Source organism: Delphinus delphis, chromosome 16 (assembly GCF_949987515.2).
Source record: "Delphinus delphis chromosome 16, mDelDel1.2, whole genome shotgun sequence".
NCBI lineage: Eukaryota > Metazoa > Chordata > Mammalia > Artiodactyla > Delphinidae > Delphinus > Delphinus delphis.
The window spans coordinates 85,148,953-85,172,333 of NC_082698.1; the positions used below are offsets into that span (position 1 = coordinate 85,148,953).

General features: G+C 40.7%; 1 protein-coding gene across 1 annotated transcript in view; it reads left to right on the forward strand.

The window, feature by feature from the left end:
• LOC132439500 (formin-2-like) overlaps nucleotides 1-23,381 on the forward strand; it is a 313,506-nt gene that overhangs the window by 271,761 nt on the left and 18,364 nt on the right. The window contains exon 16 of the mRNA XM_060033791.1: nucleotides 11,808-11,957. Within this exon, the coding sequence (XP_059889774.1) occupies nucleotides 11,808-11,957 (150 nt within the window). The remainder of the gene's footprint in view (nucleotides 1-11,807; nucleotides 11,958-23,381) is intronic.

Genomic DNA, 23,381 nt, shown 5'->3' on the forward strand with positions numbered 1-23,381 from the left:
GAAATGTTTTTCCTGCACCAGTTGATATCATTACATGATTTTTTTCGTTTAGCTTGTTCATGTGGTAGATTACATTTTTTTATTTGAATATTGAACCCATCTTGCATAACTAGAATAAACATCACTTGTCATGGTGTAAAACAATTTTTATTCATGTTGAATTCTATTTGCTAGTATTCTGTTGAGAATTTTTGTATCTATGCTCAAGAGACATATTGGCCTGTACTTTTTTTCTTGTAATGTATTTATCTTGTTTTGGTATTAGGCAATTGCTGGCCATATAGAATGAGTTAGGAACTCTTTCTTCTGCTTCTAATTTCTGGAAGAGATTTAACTTTTCTATAAAGATTTGGTAGAAAACTCACTAGAAAAACCACCTAGATCTTATGGTTTCTTTTTGGAAGGTTATTAATTATTGACTTAATTTATTTAATAGATGGAGATGTCTGAAGAAAGTTTTAGTAGCTGATGTCTTTCAAAGAATTGATATATTTTATCTAAGTTATCAAAATTGTTGGCAAAGAATTATTCATAACATTCCTTTAAATGTCCATGGGATTAATAGTGATAACCCTTCTTTCATTATTTACATTACTAATTTGTGCTTTTTTCTCTTATTTCTTTAGTTAACCTGACCAGAGGTTAATCAATTTTATTGATCTTTTCCAAAAATCAGCTTTTTGTTTTGCTGATTTTTCTCCATTGTTTTTCTTTTTTTCTATTTCATTTATATCTGCTCTAATTTTTACTTCTTTTCTTCTGCTTGCTTTGAGCTTAAATTGTATTTTTTACTCTAGTTCTCTAAGGTGAAATCTTATTGATCTTAGAAGTTTCTTCTTTTCTAAGAACATTTTATGCTATAAATTTTCACCTGAGTTCTTTAACTACATCCTACAAATTTTGATATGTTGTACTTACAGTTCAAACCATTTTCTAATTTCCCTTGAGATATTTTATTTGACCTGTGAATTGTTTAGAAATGATTTGGAGGCTTTGGAATATGGGTAAGATGACAGAGTAGGAAGACACTGAGCTTACTTCCTGCCATGGACACACCAAAATTACAGCTATTTACAGAACATCTACTGATGAGAAAAACTGAAAGATGAGGAGAAAAGAGCTTCTACAACTAAAGATATAAAGAGGGAGCCAGAAAGAGGCAGGTAGGAGGGGCAGAGATGTGGTATAGTCAAGACCCATACCCCCGAGTGGCTGACCCCAAAGAGGAGAATAATTACAATGGCAGAGGTGTTCCCCAAAGGGTGAGGAGACCAAGCCCCATCCTGTGATCCCCAGCCTGGGGCTCCTGCACCAAGAAGACAAGCCCCCAAAATGTTTGGCTTTTTTTTTTTTAACATCTTTATTGGAGTATAATTGCTTTACAATGGTGTCTTAGTTTCTGCTTTATAACAAAGTGAATCAGTTATACATATACACATGTTCCCATATCTCTTCCCTCTTGCGTCTCCCTCCCTCCCACCCTCCCTATCCCACATCTCTAGGTGGTCAGAAAGCACCGAGCTGATCTTACTGTGCTATGTGGCTGCTTCCCACTAGCTATCTATTCTACGTTTGGTAGTGTATATATGTCCATACCACTCTCTAACTTTGTCACAGCCTACCCTTCCCACTCCCCATATCCTCAAGTCCGTTCACTAGTAGGTCTGCGTCTCCATTCATGTCTTACCCCAAAGTTCTTCATGAAGTTTTTTTTTCCTCTTAGATTCCATATATATGTATTAGTATACGGTATTTGCTTTTCTCTTTCTGGCTTACTTCACTCTGTATGACAGACTCTAGGTCCATCCACCTCACTACAAATAACTCAATTTCATTTCTTTTCATGGCTGAGTAATATTCCATTGTATATATGTGCCACAACTTCTTTATCCATTGATCTGTCGGTGGACACTTTGGTTGCTTCCATATCCTGGCATTGTGAATAGAGCTGCAATGAACATTGTGGTACCTGACTCTTTGAATTACGGTTTTCTCAGGGTATATGCCAATACTGGGATTGCTGGGTCATATGTTACTTCTACTTTCAGTTTTTTAAGGAACCTCCATACTGTTCTCCATAGTGGCTGTATCAATTTACATTCCCACCAGCAGTGCAAGAGTGTTCCCTTTTCTCCACACCCTCTCCAGCATTTGTTGTTTCTAGATTTTTTGATGATGGCCATTCTGACTGGTGTGAGATGATATCTCATTGTAGTTTTGATTTGCATTTCTCTAATGACTAATGATGTTGAGCATTCTTTCATGTGTTTGTTGGCAATCTGTATATCTTCTTTGGAGAAATGTCTATTTAGGTCTTCTGCCCATTTTTGGATTGGGTTGTTTGTTTTTTGTTATTGAGCTGCATGAGCTGCTTGTAGAGTTTGGAGATTAATCCTTTGTCAGTTGCTTCACTTGGAAATACTTTCTCCCATTCTGAGGTTTGTTTTTTCGTCTTTTTTTATGGTTTCCTTTGCTGTGCAAAGGCTTTTAAGTTTCACTAGGTCCCATTTGTTTATTTTTATTTCCATTTCTCTAGGAGGTGGGTCAAAAAGGATCTTGCTGTGATTTATGTCATAGAGTGTTCTGCCTATGTTTTCCTCTAAGAGTTTAATAGTGTCTGGCCTTACATTTAGGTCGTTAATCCATTTTTATCTTATTTTTGTGTATGGTGTTAGGGAGTGTTCTAATCTCATACTTTTACATGTACCTGTCTAGTTTTCCCACCACCACTTATTGAAGAGGCTGTCTTTTCTCCACTGTATATTCTTGCCTCCTTTATCAAAGATAAGGTGACCATATGTGCATGGGTTTATCTCTGGGCTTTCTATCCTGTTCCATTGATCTGTCTTTCTGTTTTTGTGCCAGTACCATACTGTCTTGATTACTGTAGCTTTGTAGTATAGTCTGAAGTCAGGGAGCCTGATTCCTCCAGCTTCATTTTTCGTTCTCAAGATTGCTTTGGCTATTCTGGGTCTTTTCTGTTTCCATACAAATTGTGAAATTTTTTGTTCTAGTTCTGTGAAAAATGCCAGTGATAGTTTGATAGGGATTGCATTGAATCTGTAGATTGCTTTGGGTAGTAGAGTCATTTTCACAATGTTGATTCTTCCAATCCAAGAACATGGTATATCTCTCCATCTATTTGTATCATCCTTAATTTCTTTCATCAGTTTCTTATAATTTTCTGCATACAGGTCTTTTGTCTCCTTAGGTAGGTTTATTCCTAGATATTTTATTCTTTTTGTTGCAATAGTAAATGGGAGTGTTTTCTTAATTTCACTTTCAGATTTTTCATCATTAGTGTACAGGAATGCCAGAGATTTCTATGCATTAATTTTTTATCCTGCTACTTTACCAAATTCATTGATTAGCTCTAGTAGTTTTCTCGTACCATCTTTAGGATTCTCTATGTATATATCAGGTCATTTGCAAACAGTGACAGCTTTACTTCTTTTCCAATTTGTATTCCTTTTATTTCTTTTTCTTCTCTGATTGCTGTGGCTAAAAGTTCCAAAATGATGCTGAATAAGAGTGGTGAGAGTGGGCAACCTTGTCTTCTTCCTGATCTTAGTGGACATGGTTTCAGTTTTTCACCATTGAGGACAATGTTGGCTGTGGGTTTGTCATATATGGCCTGTATTATGTTGAGGAAAGTTTCCACTATGCCTACTTTCTGCAGGGTTTTTATCATAAATGGGTGTTGAATATTGTCAAAAGCTTTCTCGGCATCTATTGAGATGATCATATGGTTTTTCCCCTTCAATTTGTTAATATGGTGTATGACATTGATTGATTTGCGTATATTGACGAATCCTTGCATTCCTGGAATAAACCCTACTTGATCATGGTGTATGATCCTTTTAATGTGCTGTTGGATTCTGTTTGGTAGTATTTTGTTGAGGATTTTTGCATCTATATTCATCAGTGATATTGGCCTGTAATTTTCTTTTTTTGTGTGACATCTTTGTGTGGTTTTGGTATCAGGGTGATGGTGGCCTTGTAGAATGTGTTTGGGAGTGTTCTTCCCTCTGCTATATTTTGGAAGAATTTGAGAAGGATAGGTGTTAGCTTTTCTTTAAATGTTTGATAGAATTTGCCTGTGAAGCCATCTGGTCCTCGGCTTTTGTTTGTTGGAAGATTTTTAATCACAGTTTCAATTTCAGTGTTTGTGATTTGTCTGTTCATATTTTCTCTTTCTTCTGTTTCTTCCTGATTCACTCTTGGCAGGTTGTGCATGTCTAGGAATTTGTCCATTTCTTCCAGTTTGTCCATTTCATTGGCATAGATTTGCTTGTAGTATTCTCTCATGATCTTTTGTATTTCTGCAGTGTCAGTTGTTACTTCTCCTTTTTCATTTCTAATTCTATTGATTTGAGTCTTCTCCCTTTTGTTCTTGATGAGTCTGGCTAATGGTTTATCAACTTTGTTTATCTTCTCAAAGAAGCAGCTTTTAGTTTTATTGATCTTTGCTGTCATTTCCTTCATTTCTTTTTCATTTATTTCTGATCTGATATTTATGATTTCTTTCCTTCTGCTAAATTTGGTTTTTTGTTTTGTTTTGTTTTTCTTTCTCTTATTGCTTTTGGTACAAGGTTAGGTTGTTTATTCGAGATGTTTCCTATTTCTTAATGTAGGATTATATTGCTATAAACTTCCCTCTTAGAACTGCTTTTGCAGCATCCTATAGGTTTTGGGTCGTGTCTCCATTGTCATTTGTTTCTAGATATTTTTTTATTTCCTATTTGATTTCTTCAGTGATCACTTCGTTATTAAGTAGTGCAACATTTAGACTCCATGTGTTTATATTTTTACAGATCTTTTCCTCTAATTGATATCTAGTCTCATAGCATTGTGGTCGGGAAAGATACTTGATACGATTTCAATTTTCTTACATTTACCAAGGCTTGATTTGTGACCCAAGATATGATCTATCCTGGAGAATGTTCCATGAGCACTTGAGAAAAATGTGTATTTTGTTGTTTTTGGATGGAATGTCCTATAAATATCAATTAGGTCCATCTTTTTTACTGTATCATTTAAAGCTTGTGTTTCCTTATTTATTTTCATTTTGGATGATCTGTCCATTGGTGAAATGGGGTGCTAAAGTCGCCTACTACGAATGTGTTACTGTCGATTTCCCGTTTTATGAGTGTTAGTATTTGCCTTATGTATTGCGGTGTTCCTATGTTGGGTTCATAAATATTTAGAATTGTTATATGTTCTTCTTGGATTGATCCCTTGATCATTATGTAGTTTCCTTCTTCATCTCTTGTAATAGTCTTTGTTTAAAAGTCTATTTTGCCTGATATAAGAATTGGTACTCCAGCTTTCTTTTGATTTCCATTTGCGTGTAATATCTTTTTCCATCCCCTCACTTTCAGTCTGTATGTGTCCCTTGGTCTGAAATGGGTCTCTTGTACACAGCGTATAGATGGTTCTTGGTTTTGTATCCATTCAGCCAGTCTCTGTCTTTTGGTGGGAGCATTTAATCTATTTACATTTAAGGTAATTATCAATATGTATGTTCCTATTCTCATTTTCTTAATTGTTTTGGGTTTTTTATTGTAGGTCTTTTCCATCTCTTCTGTTTCTTGCCTAGAGAAGTTCCTTTAGCATTTGTTGTAAAGCTGGTTTGGTGGTGCTGAACTCTCTCAGCTTTTGCTTGTCTGTAAAGGTTTTAATTTCTCCATCCAATCTGAATGAGATCCTTGCTGGGTAGAGTAATATTGGTTGTAGGTTTTTCTCCTTAATCATTTTAAATATATCCTGCCAGTCCCTTCTGGCTTGCAGAGTTTCTGCTGAAAGATCACCTGTTAATCATATAGGGATTCCCTTGTGTGTTATTTGTTGTTTTTCCCTTGCTGCTTGTTGTTGCTATGTTTTCTTTGTATTTAATTTTTGATAGTTTGATTAATATGTGTCTTTGCTTGTTTCTCCTTGGATTTATCCTGTATGGAACTCTCTGTGCTTCCTGGACTTGATTAACTATTTCCTTTCCCATGTTAGGGAAGTTTTCAACTATAGTCTCGTCAAATATTTTCTCAGTTTTTTTTCTCTTCTTCTTCTGGGACCCCTATAATTCGAATGTTGATGTGTTTAATGTTTTCCCAGAGGTCTCTGAGACTGTTCTCAGTTCTTTTCATTCTTTTTTCTTTATTCTGCTCTGCAGTAGTTATTTCCACTATTTTATTTTCCAGGTCACTTATCCGTTCTTCTATCTCAGTTATTCTGCTATTGGTCCCCTCTAGAGTATTTTTAATTTCATTTATTGTGTTGTTCATCGTTGCTTGTTTCCTCTTTAGTTCTTCTAGGTCCTTTAAATGTTTCTTGCATTTTCTCTCTTCTATTTCCAAGATTTTGGATCATCCTTACTATCATTATTCTGAAATTTTTTTTCAGGTAGACTGCCTATTTCCTCTTCATTTATTAGGTCTGGTGGGTTTTTACCTTGCTCCTTCATCTGCTGTGTGTTTTTCTGTCTTTTAATTTTTCTTATCTTACTGTTTGGGGGTCTCCTTTTTGCTGGCTGCAGGATCGTAGTTCCCGTTGTTTTTGGTGTCTGTCCTCAGTGGCTAAGGTTGGTTCAGTGGGTTGTGTAGGCTTCCTGGTGGAGGGGACTAGTGCCTGTGTTTGAGGCTGGATCTTGTCTTTCTGGCGGGCAAGTCCAGGTCTGGTGGTGTGTTTTGGGGTGTCTGTGGACTTATGATTTTAGGCAGCTTCTCTGCTAATGGATGGGGCTGTTTTCCTGTCTTGCTAGTTGTTTGCCATTTGGTGTCCAGCACTGCAGCTTGCTGATCGTTGAGTGAAGCTGGGTCTTGGCGTTGAGATGGAGATCTCTGGGAGATTTTCGCTATTTGATATTACGTGGAGCTGCAAGGTCTCATGTGGACCAGTGTTCTGAAGTTGGCTCTCCCACTTCAGAGGCACAGCACTGACTCCTGGCTGGAGCACCAAGAGCCTTTCATCCACATGGCTCAGAATAAAAGGGAGAAAAAGTAGAAAGAAAGAAAGAGGATAAAATAAAATAAAGTAAGATAAAAAATAAAGTAATTAAAATAAAAAATAATTATTAAGAAAAAAAATTTTTAAGTAAAACAAAACAAAACAATTAGATGGACAGAACCCTAGGAGAAATGGTGATAGCAAAGCTATACAGACAAAATCTCACACAGAAGCATATACATACACACTCACAAAAAGCGCAAAAGGGGAAAAAATAATATATATTGTTCTGAAAGTCCACCTCCTCAATTTGGGATGGTTCATTGTCTTTTCAGGTGTTCCACAGATGCAGGGTACATCAAGTTGATTGTGGAGATTTAATCCGCTGCTCCTGAGGCTGCTGGGAGAAATTTTTCTCTACTTTGTTCGCACAGCTCCCGGGGTTCAGCTTTGGATTTGTCTCTGCCTCTGCGTGTAGGTCGCCTGAGGGTGTCTATTCTTTCCTCAGACAGGACGGGGCTAAAGAAGCAGCCGATTCGGGGATTTGGCTCACTCAGGCCAGGGGGAGGGAGGGGTACGGGGCGAGCCTGTGGCGGCAGAGGCCGGCGTGACGTTGCACCAGCCTGAGGTGCGCCGTGCGTTCTCCCAGGGAAGTTGTCCCTGGATCCCGGGACCCTGGCAGTGGCAGGCTGCACAGGCTCCCTGGGAGGGGAGGTGTGGATAGTGACCTGTGCTGGCACACAGGCTTCTTGGTGGCGGCAGTAGCAGTCTTAGCATCTCATGCCCGTCTCTGGGGTCTGCACTGTTAGCCACGGCTCGCGCCCATCTCTGGAGCTCCTTTAAGCAGCGGTCTTAATCCCCTCTCCTCGGGCACCAGGAAACAAAGAGGGAAGAAAAAGTCTCCTGTCTCTTTGGCAGGTCCAGACTTTTCCCTGGACTCCCTCCCGGCTAGCCGTGGTGCACTAACCCCTTCAGGCTGTGTTCACGCCACCAGTCCTCTCCCTGCGCTCTGACCGAAGCCCAAGCCTCAGCTCCCAGTCACGCCCACCCCGGCGGGTGAGCAGACAAGCCTCTCGGGCTGGTGGGTCGGCACCGATCCTCTGTGCGGGAATCTCTCCACTTTGCCCTCCGCACCCCTGTGCCTGCGCTTTCCTCCGTGGCTCCGAAGCTTCCCCCCTCTGCCACCCGCAGTCTCCGCCCTTGAAGGGGCTTCCTAGTGTGTGGAAACCTTTCCTCCTTCATGGCTCCCTCCCACTGGTGCAGGTCCCCTTCCCTATTATTTTGTCTCTGATTTTTCTTTTTCCCTACCCTGGTTCGTGGGGAGTTTCTTGCCTTTTGGGAAGTCTGAGGTCTTCTGCCAGCATTCAGTGGGTGTTCTATAGGAGCAGTTCCACGTGTAAAAGTATTTCTGATGTATCTGTGGGGAGGAAGGTGATCTCCACGTCTTACTCTTCCACCATCTTCCCTCTCCCCCAAAATGTTTGGCTTTGATGACCAGTGAGACTTACTTTCAGGAGACCCAGAAGGCTGTGGGAAATAGAGCAGTAATTTGAAAGAAGCCAGGGTCAGACCCACCTGCTGATCTTGTAGAGCTTCCTGGAGAGGCAAGAGGCAACTGGAGCTGACCCTGGGGACATAGGCAAAAGGAGTCAGATGTAGAAAGAAAAATATCATATGATTTCACTTATATGTGGAATTTAAAAACAAAACAAATGAACAACATAACAAAGAGAAGCAGAGTCATAGATACAGAGAAAAAACAGGTGGTTGCCAGAAGGGAAAGGTTGGGGGAAGAGAAAAATAGGTGAGGGAGATTAATAGGTACAAACTTAAGAGTTGCAAAATAAATGAGTCACAGGTATGAAATGTACAGTGTGGGGAATATAGTCAATAACTATATCAATGACTATGTAATATATTTCTGTGTAACTAGACTTATGGTGGTGATCATTTTGGTATGTATAGAAATACTGAATCACTGTGTCATGTAATAGGAACTAACATAGTGTTGTCAATCAATTATACTGCAAACAAACAAACTCAGAAAAAGAGAACCAATTTGTGGTTACCAAAGGCAGGGGGTGGGGGGATGGGAATTGGATGAGGTTAATTAAAAGGTACACATTCTAGGGAAGTAATGTACCACATGATAAATACAATTAATCCTGCTGTATCCTAAGCGTTCTCATCACAAGGAAAAAAATTTTAATATTTCTTTAATTTTGTATCTATATGAGATGGTGGGTGTTCACTATACTTACTGTGGTGTCACTTCATGATGTTTGCAAATCAAATCACTTTGCTGTACACCTTAAACAGATACAGTGCTGTGTGTCCATTATATCCCAATAAAACTAGAAGAAAGGGTAAAGAAATGATTTGGACAGTTAGTTTTACTGGTATTGACTTCTAATTTAATTCCATGGTGGTCAGAGTGCCTACTTTGTATGATTTCAGTTCCTTTCCCTCTTTCCCTCACCCCACATAACTATGAGACAACACCAGGACCTTTATATAAATTAAAACTGATGTCAGTATATCAGTCTCAGAGAGGGATCAAAATGGCAGAGTAGGAGGACATGGAGCTCACCTCCCTACACAAACACATCCAAAATACATCTACAAGTGGAACAAAACTACTATATATAAATATATTAGCAACAAGAACCTATAAGTTCCCTGCATAGCACTGGGAACTATATTCAATATTTTATAATAACCTATAATGGAAAAGAATCTGAAAAAAATAACTGAATCACTATGATGTAAGCCTGAAACTAGCACAATACTATACTTAAACTATACTTCAATTAAATACACACACACACACACACGCGCGTGTATGTGTGTGTGTGTGTGTGTGTGTCTTGGGGCCAGCAGGCAGCACCACAGTGGGGTGACCACCTTACCTGTTGTCCCTACTCATTGACACAGTTTCTCTTACTTTACTCAGAAGGCAGTTTGCAGTAGCTCCTGCCAAGAGAGTTCCTCTCACTTTCAGTGTTAAGTGTATTGTTTCTGGGTAAGATGTTAATATTAGGAGAAGGTGAGTGGAGGCCATACTTGAACACTATCTTTTCAACTTTTGTGTAAATCTGAAGTTAATACAAAGTAAGGCCATGAAATAGGTGATCATTACCTCAGCTGTCTCCTATAATTGAGAGTTTCATAAAGGGAAAATGGAAATAATACATTTAATTCAGTTTGCATCGGTTTAACCTAAAGGAGTAAAAGAAAAGCTCTGTTAGTAATTTCTCATTCTTAAGTTCAAGTAAACAGGACAGTAATGGTTCCATTATTTTAGGACATGAGAATGAAAATTGCTAAAAGTTGTAGGTTTAGATCAGAGACTCTTGCAAGAAAGTAGTGAAGGTGGCCTATGAAGCCAGATTTCAAAACAAGTGAGGACAGAGGAGCATTGAATTATAAGCAACTGTATATAAATCATGGTGTCTTTCAGTGAGTCTGCATGGATGAGAGAATATTTATAGATGCAGAAATCTTCATATGCTCTTAGGATCAGAAGGAAAACCTAGTAATAAGAGATTTCGGATGCTGGAAATAGACAATGGATTTGATACTTGCCTAAAGGAAGTAGGGGTAGGTAGATTAAAGACCATACAGGTGAGGAACTTGGCTGTGATTTAGAGATGGTAAACAAAATGTACAGTGATCATCATGCACTCATCACCCAGCAGTTCCTGACTTGGTTTCATCTACACCCCTGCCCACTTGCCGCCTCCCATATTGTTTGTGAAGCAAATCCTCAACAGGTATAATTTCATCCATATATATTTTAATATGTGTCGCTAAAAAATCCCCTTTAAAAAATAACAAGCACCAGTTTTACCACTAAAAATAATAATAATCCCTAATGTCACCAAATACCCAGTCTCTGTTCGAAAGTCCAATTAGTTCATATATGTAAGAAATGATTTTATTTTCTTACAGTTTGTTTGAAGCAATATATAAAGAAGTTCAAACCATTATAATCAGACAATATCTCTTAAGTCTTTATAATAGACTTTTTTTTCCCTTTACATTTAGGTATTGAAGAATCTAGATCATTTGTCCTTGACTTAGTTCTGGCTGTTATAAGAAAATACCATAGACTGGGTGGCCTAAACAGTGAACATTTACTTCTCACAGTTCTGGAGGCTGGGAGGTCCAGGTCAAGGTGCAGCATAAATCTACCACTTACTAGTTGTATGTTCTTTGTCAAATAACCCTTTGAAACCCTTCTGAGTGTCATGTAGTTGTAATATGAAGCAGCCTCGATGGCACCTTCTGGAGATGGGCACTGCCACCCACTGTCACGATGCTGGCCGCCCTGCTGGTACCCACTCATTGGTGCTGCCATGATCTCCAGTGGGAGCCTCTGTCAGTATCTCCCGGGGCTGTTGCTTTTTTTTCCCATCAGCAATGTAGGAAGCCCATAGTATAGAAGCAGTATAATACACATATAGAGACATATTAGTTTGGGGACAAAGAGCCGATATTTCATTTGTTTAGAGTCTAGAAGGAAAGTATAGACCCAACACTTCCCTTATGTCCCAACTTGATTACAGGTTCATTTCTGAAATAGGTTGGACACATAGTGATTAATTTTGCAAATGGTTGGACCAGGGATAGCTACCAGTATATGGAGGACTCTTGTCAGCTGCTAACATCTGAGTCCAAAAACCCTAACATGAATCCTTAAGAGAACTACTGTTGGTGCCTGAGGAGTTGAGTCCTCTTGGTAATAATAACTGCATGAATGAAATCAGCATTTGGATGGGGAAAGAATATCCCATGTTGGAAAGTAATCATAGCTTTTATACGTGTGTGTGTGTGTTTGTGTGTGTGTGTGCATGCTTTGACAGCTTTTTGGAGACTACAGCCTATTTCTTCATGAGACCAAAAATTGGAGAGAAGGAAGTGTCCCCAAATGTTTTCTTCAGTATCTGGCATGAATTCAGCTCCGACTTTAAAGACTTTTGGAAGAAAGAAAACAAACTTATTCTACAAGAGAGGTAGGTGTTTTTCATTTACACAGTGGCATTTTGAAACATGTTTTCTCGGGTGTGGCCAATTAGGGATTGCCAACTTTTATAGCCTGAATGACAAATTAGGTTCTAACTCTGGGTCTCCAGTCTGAGAGGGTGCTGAGATCGGACAGTATTTGCAGCCTGAGTAAGAAAAGTCAGCACAATGGCTGTGATGCTACAAAGGACAGCTAGAGTGATGGTTTGCCAGGACCACCTTCTGGTAAAACAGCTTCTGTGATGAGGAGGCCACACAGAAGCAAACAAGGTAAGAACAAGAGTGAAAGAACACTGCCGAGATGACAGCCCACTCACTTCAAAAGACCATAAGGTAAGACGAATCAGTTTGGTTTTATTTTTGCTCAATTCATTAGATACTGTCAAAATTTCACCATTCATATCAAAATTTCTCCCAGGTGTCACCAAGAAACTGATGATCAATATTTTTTAAAAGATTTTTCAAGAATCTTATCAGATCATATCACGTTTCCTAAAGTAAATTCTTTCAGGAATGAAGGGAAGTTTCTCTTCTTAAGTACATGAAATAGAGTCTCTGTCACTTGATTATGAAGGTCACAGAGGTGTCCTGTTACCAAGTCAGGAAGCAGGCTGGCCCATGCACGGCGGCATCCCGAAGTAGCTGGATCTGGAGGGAGAAGGAAAAAGGAAAAGGAAACCAAACCCTAATCCTGAACCAGTTGGTGTGCTTTCCAACATCCTGGCCCTAACAAGGACTTTGCTTTAGAAAACTTACCTCCTAAGGGACTTTATTCATCAGAGCACAAAATTCCACAGTTTTCTGCTTATCATCTTCACTTTGGTCTTGCTTACATACAAAACCACGCTCACCTGCCTAGTCTTCATCTGTAAGTAGATTCTCATCCATCCTTAAATCAGGTGAAGTTAAATGCGGACACGTCCTGAGCATGTGGACTGTGCCTGGCTTGTGCTCACTCACAGAATTACCTACCTAGAACCCAGGCTCCATCAGAGAAGGGAGTCTGCTTCAGCGAACAATGGATGCAAAAAGAGAGCAGTCTGAGCAGAAGGAAAACACTGAGCTTATTCTAAACACATCACCAGGAGTTAACATAAAAGATGAGATGTTAGAAGTCCATGCGGGTGAGACAGGAGGGAGAGTCGTGTAAACATGGCACATTTGGACCACCGTTCATTTCTTTCAGACTTAGCTGTATGTTTCCAGTTTTTCACCCAGCAAGGCTTGCTCAGTTTGGACAACGGTGAGGAGGAAACTGGTTTTAACGTCAGCATGTCACAGACAACCTCCCTTCCTGACGCCACTACTCCCCACGTGCCTTCTTCAGCTCTGATCTAAGCCTGGGCCCCTAAAGGGACTGGGGCTCGTTCACACTCAGGAACAAAATGGAAAGATCAGTGTTTCACTTTGCGAGGGAGCTGAGACGATCCTGATGAGAGTGGACATGGTGGGATATAGGCATGGACAGGGCAGGAGTGAGGAGACTGGTGTTGGGGGGCAGCTGCCCTGAGGGCACATGATGAGGAAGTGAATTGCATCAGAGGCCGCAGGCCCTGTGGAGGTGGCTCTGGAGGTCCTGGCGCGAGATGGCAGGGGGACTGTCATTTGAGCTCCCATTACTGCGTGGCTTGTAGGGAAGCTGCTGAGAGGCCCCCGTGGAGGTGATGTCGGGAAGGACCAGCCATTTGCAGCCTGTGCTCTCTGAGATAGAGTTGTGTTACCAGGCAACACTATGGTTAACAGTCCACTGTTTATGATAGTTGATGCATTGGACATGCCCACTGAATATCTCATAAAATCAACCCAATCCTTTTTTTATACTTCATCCTTTGCTAAAAAAAAATTACGATGGGCTTTTTGAGTCACCCTTGGTGACTTCACTTTCAACTTGGCAGTGCTGTGAACTGGCATGTGACAGGTGCTCTCCACTGCACACTTCTCATTTTCCTAAATCATTTGCTTTTAGTGAAAGGCTAAGGAAGAACATGTGGCAGGTGAGAGAGCATCTTTGCCCTCTGACTTCCAAACTATATTACGTCTCTTGGCAAAGAGACTGGTTTGAAAAGTAAGACTGTTCGTCTGAATTGTTTGTAGCAAAATTTTGTCCCTTTCCTTAGTGGAAAACCAGCCACAAAATTTCAAGGAAACAGTGCGAAATAAAAACGGCGGGCCTGTTATTCAAAAAGTATTAAAAATTTCAAGACAGCAAACTGTTAAACCAAGTGCAGAGCCCTGAGAGGGGGCCCTGTGTGCTGCACAAATGCCCACCCTTGAAGGCAGCCTTGCCCTGGTGTAAGCTTGCTGGCACGTGCTCTGCAGTTAGGTGAAAGGGTGTTTCAGGAATGCTCCGATGCCCCCAGACATGTACAGGACACAGGGTGCAGCCAGTGGAAGGGTTAAACCCCTGACACACCGATGTCAGTGTGAGCAAGGCTTCACGTGACATGTGCTTCAGACGGGATGCTCTCCCCAACCTGAGTGTTCCCTCCTCTTCTCCTGTGATATGTACTGGCTGCATATTTTCATAGTCCTGTACTGCTCTTACTTTATACCATGACTTCTTCCATGTTTGCATTTGTCTTTGTTTCTCGGACATGGTGTTTTGTGTCTTCTTTTTCAGTGTCGCTCTCAGGGCCTCTAGGCCACAGTGCCCCCTTTTGGTGTTTCCATACATATTTGCTGATTTGACTTGTCACATTGTATTTGACGCAGACACGGAAATAAGAACTTAGTCTAGTAAAGTAATGAACGTGTTTTCTTAGGTAATTTAAGTTTGCCACTGGAGGTAATAAAAACCCCACTCCAAACACTGGAAGCAAAAAGAGAGACTTTGTTTAGACGGTCAAACCACAGAAGAGCAGGATGGAAGGTGGCTGTGGGTGCCTGAGTGTGGAAATCCTAACTAACCACAGCTGTGCAGGGCAGGCTGAGGGGGCTGTTAGTCAGGTGTGTCTCTACCTGCCGGCCGCCACCTGTCTTTTAAATGGCCCCTCCTCCTCCTCTCCTCTCTCTCCTCCTCTCTTTATCTCTCTCGTCCTCACTCTCTCACCCTCTCTCCCCTTCCAGCACCCTCCCTCCCACCTGCTCTGTACTCCAGCCTAACTTCCAGGCCAGGCTGTTTCTTTATGAGTGGACCCCTGGCCATCAGTCCAGCCATGGCTCACATTCTCCTAACTCAGGAGGAGAGGGCATTCTCTACCCTGTAGATTAATTCCAGGGAGGAACTCCAGAGGAGTCGTGTTCATCTTTGGATCAGCCACAGTGGCCAGAGGCATGGATACCGTGGTTGGTTCAGTGGTTCACAGACGCAGTCCTGCAGCCAGAGGGGAGTGTTGCCATGGTCGACAGTCTCGTTCTCAGCACTGTCACTGGAGTTAGGGAGAGCAGTTGCCCAAAGAAAGTAAATAATAATCTACTAGCCCTAATTTATTAAGCCTTTAAAGGTAACCTGTGTAACTAGCAGAATGCCCTAGAATGGTAGAAATAACCCAAAAGGTGGTTTAATGGTGTGGTTGAAGTTTTCTTTTCTGTTCAAGTTTTCCTTGCTCTAATTTGGAAAGTATACATTGAATAATATGTTTAAGGTTGTAAATACTCTATAAAATGTCCTCATCCCATTCTTTCTAATTGGTGGCTGAGTACAGAGTGGTAGTAACATATTTTCTGACTTTTCCTAATGACTCGCATGAGTGAGTAGATGTATTTCTTGAAATGGTGAACTTCTAGTCTATGGTGAAAAGGTCTGCTGTCCTTCTCATTGATGTGGTGTGGAAAACATGAGCATTTGAGTTAGCTCTCCCTCTTGCCCACTTGAGTCTTAGGAAGGCATGCTTTCTTTTTTTTTAAAGAGTTTTTTGATGTGGACCATTTTTAAAGTCTTTATTGAATTTGTTACAGTATTGCTTCTGTTTTGTGTTTTGGTTTTTTGGCCACAAGGCATGTGGGAAGCTTAGCTGCCCCACAAGGGATGGAACACGCAGCCCCTGAATTGGAAGGTGAAGTCTTAACCACTGGACTGCCAAGGAAGTCCCAAGGCATGGTTTCAAAGTCAGCAAAATGGAGACAGTAATACCTGTTTTGCAGTGAGACTGTGTAACTAAATGAGGTTATATATTAGAGTATGTAGCACAGTGTCTCCATGCTAGATGCTCAGTGGCTGTTTCTCCATCATTTAATATAAAGTCCTGATCATGACAACACACAAGGTCATGTGACATTCTGGTAAGGCGTGTTAAGAACACATCTTTATGAGACCTGAACCAAGATGCTGGAGTAGAAGGATGTGCTCTCACTCCCTCTTGTGAGAACACCAGAATCACAACTAGCTGCTGGACAATCATCGATAGGAAGACACTGGAACTCATGAAAAATGATACACCACATCCAAAGATACAGGAGAAGCCACAATGAGATGGTAGGAGGGGTGTAATCACAGTAAAATCAAATTCCATAACTGCTGGGTGGGTGACTCAGAGACTGGAGAACACTTATACCACAGAAGTCCATCCACTGGAGTGAAGGTTCTGAGCCCCACATCAGGCTTCCCAAGCTGGGAGTCCGGCAACGGGAGGAGAAATTCCTAGAGAATCAGACTTTGAAGTCTAGTGGGATTTGATTGCAGGACTTCGACAGGACTGGGGGAAACAGAGACTCCACTCTTGGGGGTCACACACAAAGTAGTGTGAGCATCGAGACCCAGGGGAAGGAGCAATGACCCCAGGGGAGACTGACCCAGACCTACCTGCTAGTGTTAGAGGGTCTCCTGCAGAGGCGGTGGGTGGCTGTGACTCACCGTGGGGACAAGGACACTGGCAGCAGAAGTTCTGGGAAGTACTCCTTGGTGTGAGCCCTCCCAGAGTCTGCCTTTAGCCCCACCAAAGAGCCCAGGTAGGCTTCAGTGTTGGATTGCCTCAGGCCAAACAACGAACAGGGAGGGAACCCAGCCTCACCCATCAGCAGTCAAGCAGATTAAAGTTTTACTGAGCTCTGCCCACCAGAGCAACAGTCAGCTCTACCCACCACCAGTCCCTCCCATCAGGAAACTTGCATAACCCTCTTAGATAGCCTCATCCACCAGAGGGCAGACAGCAGAAGCAAGAAGAACTACAATCCTGCAGCCTATGGAACAAAAACCACATTCACAGAAAGATAGACAAGATGAAAAGGCAGAGGGCTATGTACCAGATGAAGGAACAAGATAAAACCCCAGATAAACAACTAACTGAAGTGGAGATAGGCAACCTTCCAGAAAAAGAATTCAGAATAATGACAGTGAAGATGATCAAGGATCTAGGAAAAAGAATGGAGGCAAAGATCGAGAAGATGCAAGAAATGTTTAACAAAGACCTAGAAGAATGAAAGAACAAACAGAGATGAACAATACAGTAACTGAAATGAAAACTACACTAGAAGGAATCAATAACAGAATAACTGAGGCAGAAAAATGGGTAAGTGACCTGGAAGAGAGAATGCTGGAATGCACTGCTGCTGAACAGAATAAAGAAAAAAGAATGAAAATAAATGAACACAGCCTAAGAGACCTCTGGGAAATTATTAAACACAACAACATTCACATTATAAGGGCCCCAGAAGGGGAAGAGAGAGAGAAAGGACCCGAGAAAATATTTGAAGAGATTATAGTCGAAAACTTCCCTAACATGGGATAGGAAATAGCCACCCAAGTCCGGCAAGCGCAGCGAGTCCCATACAGGATAAATCCAAGGAGGAACACGCCGGGACACATAGTAATCGAATTGACAAAAATTAAAGACAAAGAAAAATTATTGAAAGCACCAAGGGAAAAATGACAAATAACATACAAGGGAACTCCCATAAGGTTAACAGCTGATTTCTCAGCAGAAACTCTACAAGCCAGATGGGAGTGGCATGATATACTTAAAGTGATGAAAGGGAAGAACCTACAAACAAGATTATGCTACCCAGCAAGGATCTCATTCAGATTTGAAGGATAAATCAAAAGCTTTACAGACAAGCAAAAGTTAAGAGAATTCAGCACTACCAAACTAGCTCTACAACAAAAGCTAAAGGAATTTCTCTAAGTGGGAAACGCAAGAGAAGAAAAGGACTTACAAAAACAAACCCAATGGGCTTCCCTGGTGGCGCAGCAGTTGAAAGTCTGCCTGCCGATGCAGGGAACACGGGTTTGTGCCATGGTCTGGGAAGATCCCACATGCCATGGAGCGGCTAGGCCCGTGAGCCATGGCCACTGAGCCTGCACATCTGGAGGCTGTGCTCTGTAACGGGAGAGGCCACAACAGTGAGAGACCCGCATACCAAAAACAAAAAACAAACAATTAAGAAAATGGTCATAGGAACATACATATCGATAATTACCTTAAAGGTGAATTGAATAAATACTCCAACCAAAAGACACAGGCTTGCTGAATGGATACAAAAACAAGACCGATATATATGCTGTCTACAAGAGACCCACGTCAGACCTAGGGACACATACAGACTGAAAGTGAGGAGATGCAAAAAGATAGTCCATGCAAATGGAAATGAAAAGAAAGCTGGAGTAGCAATACTCATATCAGATAAAATAGACTTTAAAAGAAAGAATGTTACAAGAGACAAGGAAGGACACTACATAATGATTGAGGGATCAATCCAAGAAGAAGATATAACAATTATAAATATATATGCACCCAACATAGGAGCACCTCAATCCATAAGGCAACTGCTAACAGCTATAAAAGAGGAAATCGACAGTAACACAATAATAGTTTGGGACTTTAACACCTCACTTACACCAATGGACAGATCATCCAAAATGAAAATAAATAAGGAAAGAGAAGCTTTAAATGACACAATAGACCGGATAGATTTAATTGATATTTACAGGACATTCCATCCAAAAACAGCAGATTACACTCTCTTCTCAAGTGTGCATGGAACATTCTCCAGGATAGATCACATCTTGGGTCCCAAATCAAGCCTCAGTAAATTTAAGAAAATTGAAATCATATCAAGCATCTTTTCTGACCACAACACTATGAGATTAGAAATGAATTTCAGGGGAAAAAACATAAAAAACACAAACACATGGAGGCTAAACAATACGTTACTAAATAACGAAGAGATCACTGAAGAAATCAAAGAGGAAGTCAAAAGATACCTAGGGACAAATGACAATGAAATCACGATGATCCAAAACCTATGGGATGCGGCAAAAGCAGCTCTGAGAGGGAAGTTTATACGTTTACAAGCCTACCTAAAGAAACAAGAAAAATAACTGAAATAGAAACAAAGAAAACAATAGCAAAGATCAATAAACCTAAAAGATAGTTCTTTGAAAAGATAAACAAAATTGTTACACCATTAGCCAGACTCATCAAGAAACAGAGGGAGAGGACGCAAATCAATTAAATTAGAAATGAAAAACAGAAGTTACAACAGACACCGCAGAAATACAAAGCATCCTAAGAGACTACTACAAGCAACTCTATGCCAATAAAATGGACAAACTGGAAGAAGTGGACAGATTCTTAGAAAGGGATAACCTTCCAAGACTGAACCAGGAAGAAATAGAAAATACGAACAGACCAATCACAAGTAATGAAATTGAAACTGTGATTAAAAATCTTCCACAAAACAAAAGTCCAGGACCAGAAGGCTTCACAGGTGAATTCTATCAAACATTTAGAGAAGAGCTAACACCTATCCTTCTCAAACTCTTCCAAAAAATTGCAGAGGAGGAAGCACTCCCAAACTCATTCTATGAGCCCACCATCATCCTGATACCAAAACCAGACAAAGATACTACAAAAAAAGAAAATTAATGACCAATATCACTGATGAATATAGCTGCAAAAATCCTCAACAAAATACTAGCAAACAGAATCCAACAACACATTAAAAGGATCATTCACCACGATCAAGTGGGATTTATCGCAGGGATGCAAGGATTCTTTAATATATGCAAATCAATCAGTGTGATACACCATATTAACAAATTGAAGAATAAAAACCACATGATCATCTCAATGATGCAGAAAAAGCTTTTGACAGAATTCAACACCCATTCATGATAAAAACGCTCCAGAAATTGGGCATAGAGGGAACCTACCTCAACATAATAAAGGCCATATATGAGAAACACACAGCAAACATCATTCTCAATGGTGGAAAACTGAAAGCATTTCCTCTAAGATCAGGAAAAGGACAAGGATGTCCACTCTCACCACTATGATTCAACATAGCTTTGGAAGACCCAGCCACAGCAGTCAGAGGAGAAAAAGAAATAAAATGAATACAAATTGGAAAAGAAGAAATAAAAGTGTCACTGTTTGCAGATGACATGATACTATACATAGAGAATCCTAAAGATGCCACCAGAAAACTACTAGAGCTAATCAATGAATTTGATAAAGTTGCAGGATACAAAATTAATGCACAGAAGTCTCTTGCATTCCTATACACTAATGATGCAAAATCTGAAAGAGAAATTAAGGAAACACTCCCATTTACCATTGCAAGAAAAAGAATAAAATACCTAGGAATAAACCTACCTAGGGAGACAAAAGACCTGTATGCAGAAAATTATAAGACACTGATGAAAGAAATTAAAGATGATAGCAACAGATGGAGAGATATAGCATGTTCTTGGACTGGAAGAATCAATATTGTGAAAATGACTATACTACCCAAAGCAATCTACAGATTCAATGCAATCCCTATCAAATTACCAATGGCATTTTTTACAGAACTAGAACAAAAAGTCTTAAAATTTGTATGGAGACACAAAAGACCCCGAATAGCCAAAGCAGTCTTGAGGGAAAAAAAACAGAGCTGGAGGAATCAGGCTCCCTGACTTCAGACCATACTACAAAGCTACAGTAATCAAGACAATATGGTACTGGCACAAAAATAGAAACATAGATCAATGGAACAAGATAGAAAGCCCAGCGGTAAGCCCACACACCTATGGTCAACTAATCTATGAGAAAGGAGGCAAGGATATACAATGGAGAAAAGACTGTCTCTTCCATAAGTGGTGCTGGGAAAACTGGACAGCTACATGTAAAAGGACGAAATTAGAACACTCCCTAACACCATACACAAAAATGAACTCAAAATGGGTTAGAGACCTAAATGTAAGACCGGACACTATAAAACTCTTAGAGGAAAACATAGGAAGCACACTCTTTGACATAAATCACAGCAGGATCTTTTTTGATCCACCTCCTAGAGTAATGGAAATAAAAACAAAAATAAACAAATGGCACCTAATGAAACTTCAAAGCTTTTGCACAGCAAAGGAAACCATAAAGAAGATGAAAAGACGACCCTCAGAATGGGAGAAAATATTTGCAAACAAATCAATGGACAAAGGATTAATCTCCAAAATATATAAACAGCTCATGCAGCTCAATATTAAAAAAACAGACAAGCCAATCCAAAAATGGGCAGAAGACCTAAATAGACATTTCTCCAAAGAAGACATACAGATGGCCAAGAATCACATGAAAAGCTGCTCTACATCACTAATTATTAGAGAAATGCAAATCAAAACTACAATGAGGTATCACCTCACACCAGTTAGAATGGGATTATCAGAAAATCTACAGACAACAAATGCTGGAGAGGGTGTGGAGAAAAGGGAACCCTCCTGCACTGTTGGTGGGAATGTAAATTGATACAGCCACTATGGAGAACAGTATGGAAGTTCCTTAAAAAACTAAAAATAGAATTATCATATGATCTAGCAATCCCAGTACTGGGCATATACCCAGAGAAAACCATAATTCAAGAAGACACATGCACCCCAATGTTCATTGCAGCACTATTTATAATAGCCAGGTCATCGAAGCATCCTAAATGCCCATCGACAGACGAATGGATAAGGAAGATGTGGTAAATATATACAATGGAATATTACTCAGCCATAAAAAGGAACGTAATTGGGTCATTTGTTGAGACGTGGATGGATCTAAAGACTGTCATACAGAGTGAAGTAAGGCAGAAAAAGAAAAACAAATATCGTATATTAACGCATGTATGTGGAACCTAGAAAAATGGTACAGATGAACTGGTTTGCAGGGAAGAAGTTGAGACACAGATGTAGAGAACAAACCTATGGACACCAAGGGGAAAGCTGCGGGGGGGGGGGGTGGTCGTGTGATGAATTGGGCCATTGGGATTGACATGTATACACTGATGTGTATAAAATATATGACTAAAAAAAATCACATCTGTAAATACAAGGCATTATTGTGACTCAGTTGCTTTCTTCGTTGGTAAAATGTCTTGATTCTGAGTCCAAGTTGAGCTTTTGTTTGACAGCATTCATGTGACCTATCACTTCTTATTTACATTATGCTCTACTCTTGTTTTGATGCTTCAGACAGCTGACCCATTGGTTTTGTCGTGAGTCCGAAAAAATATTTCTTCATATACTTGCAACTAGGCTTGTACACTTGTTAATAAGAAATTCTTCTTCAAAGAAATTTGGACTAGTTATTACTGAGCAACACAAAACATATGAAAAATAACTTTAAAAAAATGTCAGCTCGACTCTGTCCAGAATATGGGGACAAACTGACGTGAACGGTGCCCAGCCTTTCCCCAAGGCCTCACAGAGCGCAGTGTCCATGCGTGAGGACCCAGGTGACCCATGTCTTATCTCCAGGAAGTCATCAGCATCACCAAGCCACGTGGGGGCCCAGGGGAGCTCGGACGACTTAGCACAGGGTACTAGGGACACTTGTGCTTTTCCACCGTGATGGAGGAACTGTGGTCCTTGGGGAGACAATTTCACTGCCCGCTTTTGCTCTGTTGTAGCCAGACTCAGTTTTCAGGCAGAGTCCAGCTTGTGATGTGTGGTCATCCTCTCATTCCATGTTAAGTGTCCAGGCACAGGAGACCCTCAGTCATTTGATGAAGGCCCCGTCTCCCTGGAGCTGACAGCCTAGCCTTGGTGAGGTGTCACAGGAGGGGGAAGCAAGAGGGGCATCAGTGCCTCCAGAATTATTCTTTGCACACAGATCTGAGTCAAGTAGGAGCTTCACAGGCGGTCCTAGGAGGGGAGGATGTCCTAAACTAGGAAATTGGGCTCTGGCACCCGGGCTTCAAGCCCCATCGTGTGCAGTGCAGCCTATCACCATTTCACTTGTAGTCAGCTTAAGACTTTTAAAAAATATTTATTTATTTATTTGGCTGTGCCAGGTCTTAGTTGCAGCATGTGGGATCTAGTTCCCTGACCAAGGATGGAATCCAGGCCCCCTGCATTAGCAGCACAGAGTCTTAACCACTGGACCACCAGGGGAGTCCCAGCTTAAGCCATTTTGATTTCATAAATCAGTGGTGACATTAGTAAGAGTTGTGTTTAAAGTGCTGTCTAACTTAATTTGCTGGTTCCCTTTATTCTGAGGCAGGTGGTCTTTGAGGAACCA